Source organism: Eimeria maxima, genomic scaffold (genome assembly GCF_000499605.1).
Source record: "Eimeria maxima Weybridge genomic scaffold, Emw_scaff1634, whole genome shotgun sequence".
Lineage (NCBI taxonomy): Eukaryota > Apicomplexa > Conoidasida > Eucoccidiorida > Eimeriidae > Eimeria > Eimeria maxima.
The window spans coordinates 2,136-6,548 of record NW_013564560.1 but is presented as its reverse complement, the minus strand read 5'-3'; the positions used below and the strand labels follow the sequence as shown (position 1 = coordinate 6,548).

General features: G+C 47.8%; 1 protein-coding gene across 1 annotated transcript; it reads left to right on the top strand.

Moving 5' to 3' along the window:
• Positions 1–2,205: 2,205 nt before the first annotated feature.
• Positions 2,206–3,468, top strand: EMWEY_00054370 (hypothetical protein; the record flags this gene model as incomplete). The annotated part of the gene is made up of 1 exon (XM_013480122.1): positions 2,206–3,468. One exon carries the CDS (start codon positions 2,206–2,208, stop codon positions 3,466–3,468), a length of 1,263 nt encoding a protein of 420 aa, XP_013335576.1.
• Between the last annotated feature and the right edge of the window lie 945 nt (positions 3,469–4,413).

Below are 4,413 nucleotides of genomic sequence, written 5' to 3'. Positions count from 1 at the left end.
GTAGTTATGTTCAATGGAGCTAAACACCACACAAGGACGGCCTGCTCAACATCAGTGTGTGGAGGACCAAGTGCATCCATATATATATGGATGAACTTGTAAAAGTCCTTGTAAAATGTGAGCGTTTCATTTCTATTGCTGAATGGTTAGGTAGGAGCTGCACTCAGGTGGAAGTGCAGGTAACGGGGAAATCTTATGAAGGAGTTGAGGAACATTAAGGACTGGAAACCATCGACGGCGCGCTACATTCAGAAGTATTAATAGCATTGATGAACAGAAATCGAACAGTCAGCTGGAAACTTCTGGATGCAGCGGTTCGCCGATTGTTCTCAGTTCTTAAGGTTCCTCAAATCCTTCATAGGCTTTTACCTTGCTGACCTAGAATAGACCTATATCGCAATGCATACGCCCAGCTTCAACACCACGGTTCATAGGAGGGTTGTGACGGTTACGCGGGTCCTCTGAATTATTCGAGTAGTATTGTGCGCTGAGTCGATACCAAAATACTTATGAGAAGGGCTCCATAAGTGCATCTGAGCTCCCTCCCCAATCTCCAGGCTTGTTGAGCGGAGGGGCTCAAGTTCCTTGATGTGTGGGAGAGTAGGAGGCATGCGACGAGTTGCAACTCGCCTTGCTGGAACTAAGGTGGAAATTACCCCCGGCAAAAGACACAGACAAGCCTTCTTGGCTCTATGAACGAACCGTGAACACAGTTGTAGAGAACTTTTACTTGCGTATTTATGCGTTCGTCTAGTAGGAAGGCTAAGGGTGCGCCACCCATGATTCTTACTCTCAGTTTGAAGTTTCAGAGGATATGTCCATGGTTGTGGGACTTTTCTTTCGGACCCAGACAGCTCGGGCGGTGAACAAACAGTAATACCCTATCTACACGACAGAAGCATACGCCACACCAAAACAAATGGTAAGGAAATTCGGGCAGCAACTGAGCTCCACCATATCCAATGAACTTCAAGAAACCTCTTTCCACTTGTTTGGTTCCGTTCGATGGTCCGCCGTTGGACAAACCGCTGGTAAGCAACACAGAGCAGTCGATGACCGCACCGCAGCTTCAATTACACGCCAATCCCACAGAGAAGCTGTATCCGACGCTGAACACCTTCTGCATGCAGTTTGGTGCATATACAAACATATTTTATAATTTAGCGTCGTTTTTTGAATTAATTTAAACACGGGAATTTACCTGAGCTAAATGCCATCGCGCCAACCACAGGGTAGCGCTGTACCCGCGTAGTCTAATTGGGTGCACAAACCTAATTACACGAGCTTACTTCTCTGCTATAACGATGATGATTGCAATCCCTACAGGTACCAAAATATTCCATTGAGAGTGCACAAACCTTGTGCACTCCCAAGCCTAAACTCAGCCCATTACACTAAAAGTTACTAGGTTTCCCCAAACTTCACCCCAAGAGCAGTTCTGTTAGATCGAAAGGCCGATCTAGAAAATCTAATTGTCTCAGCAGCCCACGATGCCCTTGGGCACGCGTCGCAGTTGCGAGCAGTACCCGGGCCCCAGGGGCGTGGCGTTAGGTGATCGGCAACTAATGGCTTCGATTTTATAAGGAAAGATTCATTAAATATCCATATGTTTCTTCTTACTGTTTCGGAAGCCTAAATCCGGTACATTGTAGTGCCGGGCAATACACCCAGCCAGCTCCGTACATCTCTATTTCTCGAGAGAGTCTCCTCCTCCATTTCTCAAGAACATTGTTCACCTGCTTAGCAAAAGGCAAATGCATGCTTCCCGGTCATGTACTTCTTTCCGTATAGATAATGCATTCTCAGGCAAAAGACGCAAGTCTTACATGGTTAGATTGGTTGCGCCGCCAACGAGGGACAGGTGACGCAATCCATATCGACACCCCACATAACTCCGAAAATACCAACGAAACTGTTCCGGAAGATGGGAAGTTCGCCTTACGGAAGTGTATGGGAAAGCAAGTTGGGGTGACCAGGCCATTGCTTGCCGTCTTTTTACTGCTTCTCATTTCAGGAATTATTTGCCGGGTGTCTAGCAGGCGTGATTCCCCTAAGTTGAGCTCCCCCAGGTTAAGCTCCCCCAGGTTAAGCTCCAGCAGGTTAAGCTCCACAAGGGTAAGCTCCGAAAACAAAACGGCCTCTCTCTCTACCGATGATGCAATCATACGGAGGTATTTGGATGATCTCTACGATGCACAGGACCAGATGAATCTGGGATGGAAAGCCTCCGAACATTCTGTGCGGAAAGCTTTTCAGAGGCATTTCACGCCGTCTCTCAACGACGGTCAAGCGCTCACCGAAGATCCGTTGGCAACCGTCAATGACCACGTGGCGCAGGTGCGAGAGTGTGCATCCCCATCTGATTCTTCTGCGAAGGTGCAGAGTGATTTCTTACAACACGTGCAGCTGTTGCTCAGCATTTGCCGCATGGTCACGCTTCGCCTAGAGCAACTGAAGTGGGACAAAACTTTGTCAAATAAAAACTCAGCTCCATGCAGTAGTTCCCTTATCCACGAATATCCTCATAGTAATTCTGACCGTGAAGGTGCCTTCGGCATCAACGAAGAGCCTCATAGTAATTCTGATCATGATGGTGCCTTCGGCATTTACTCCTCAGTGAAGGCGGATAACATCTTGGATACCGCGTGGGTGGTTGGCAGTGAACAGGGACAGTTAGTAGGAGAAGAAGTAGACGAAACGCCTGACGCCGAAGTTCCACTAAGTTCTCCTTCCCACGAAGAGCCTGATAGTGATTTGGGACTTGAAGACCCCTTTGGTATTTCTTCGTCGGTGAAGGCGGATGACTTCTTGGACGCCGTGAGGATTGTTCGGAGTGGACGGAGAGAGTCAGTGGATGGAGAAGTAGCCGACAGAAAGTACCATGAAGTTCAACGCAGTTCTCCTGTCCGCGAAGAGCTTGATAGTAATTCTGGCCTTGACAAATATGGCATTTATTCCCAGGTGACGTCGGCTGAGTTCTTGGAATTTTTTGGGATATTTAGTAGTGAATACAGACGGAAAGTGCCTAGTAAACAAGCAGAGGGACTCTTGTTTCAGTTGCACCTAGATGAAAGGCGTAACACCTTCAACTTGGATGCCAGATATTACTTTGAGCGCTTTCTCCAAGCATGTGAAGAAGACGGCCCCGTCGACGCCACTCCTTCCACTGCCAATCACAAAATTCCTTATAGTGGAAGACCATTTAGATCTGGTGCTCTCGCACAAGCAGCTGCCCATATATTTCGCCTATCGGAAGGCAGTACGAACTATGCTAGGATACGCAAGGTGCACCAGATCGCGGATAACTGGACAAGCGAAGGAGTGCTGGAGGCTACAAAAAGGCAAGAGGAAGAAAATGCGTACAGCTTAAAGCAGCGGTTGCAGATTAAAAGGGAACAAATGCGTGTGATGCTGAAGGAGGGCATACAAAACGGCGATTTGGAAGTGATTGCATTGTTCCTTCTGTAGTCTACTCGGTATTCTTTTCTTGAGTGTTACGGAAGGTGATATCACTTCTATGGCGTGGAAGAGGTTTGCGTCTGTTGTAAACGGACATGCGGCTATTCATGTTGCAGTCTAAACAAATGACACCCATCATGGCTATGACAGGGTCTGTTAATTCTGTGCTGAGCTGAGTGGACGCATTCAATAGGTACTGAGGCAGCTGCTGTCTCGTTTGCCGTATGAACGTTTATGTTCCCAAACAATGCATAATCCTGTTTCCCAGGTAGCCGGACCACTTGTGGCTACACTTGCATAGTGGCACGTGTTGCAGGAGTGCTTGTTTCTGGTGGTCCAGCGGAGGCGATCGCAAGTACAGAAACGCATTGGATTATCGGGAATGTCCGCATTTTGAGTTCCTTGATGACTCGTTTGGACTGCAATTAGAAGGTATTGCCATCCACAGCTAGGAGGCTCTGCATCTGGAGCCCCCAACTGGGGGGCAAGCAGGACTACCACCCAGGTTACGGCGGTGCAGCAGAGCCAACAAACGACAGCAACGGGTACAGAGAAAGCACGTGCCCCCCAAACGATCCCAAAATAGATCTTAGGTACTGCAGATCCGTTGACAACCCTTCCATTGAAGGGATTGTCAGCAACTCGGATTGGTCTTTGCCCGATCCGACCTTGCCCTTCTGTGCAAACTGTATGGACAGTAGGTATTCTACTCCAACGTTTTTCACTATCGTTTTTCACTATTGTTTCAATGATCACATGAGGATCCTTTTTACTATGGTGCTTATTTTGTCAACTCATTTGAACCCAAACCTTTTCGAACATGAGCTCCAGCTTGAATACCCCAAGCTCTCTCTGTCCCGCTGCTCCCCTAACAGATCGTTCAGCTACCGCGCCTAGTGTTTTTGCACACCTTTGCACCAATAGAAGACTACAGGTTTTGCAACAATTTACTTG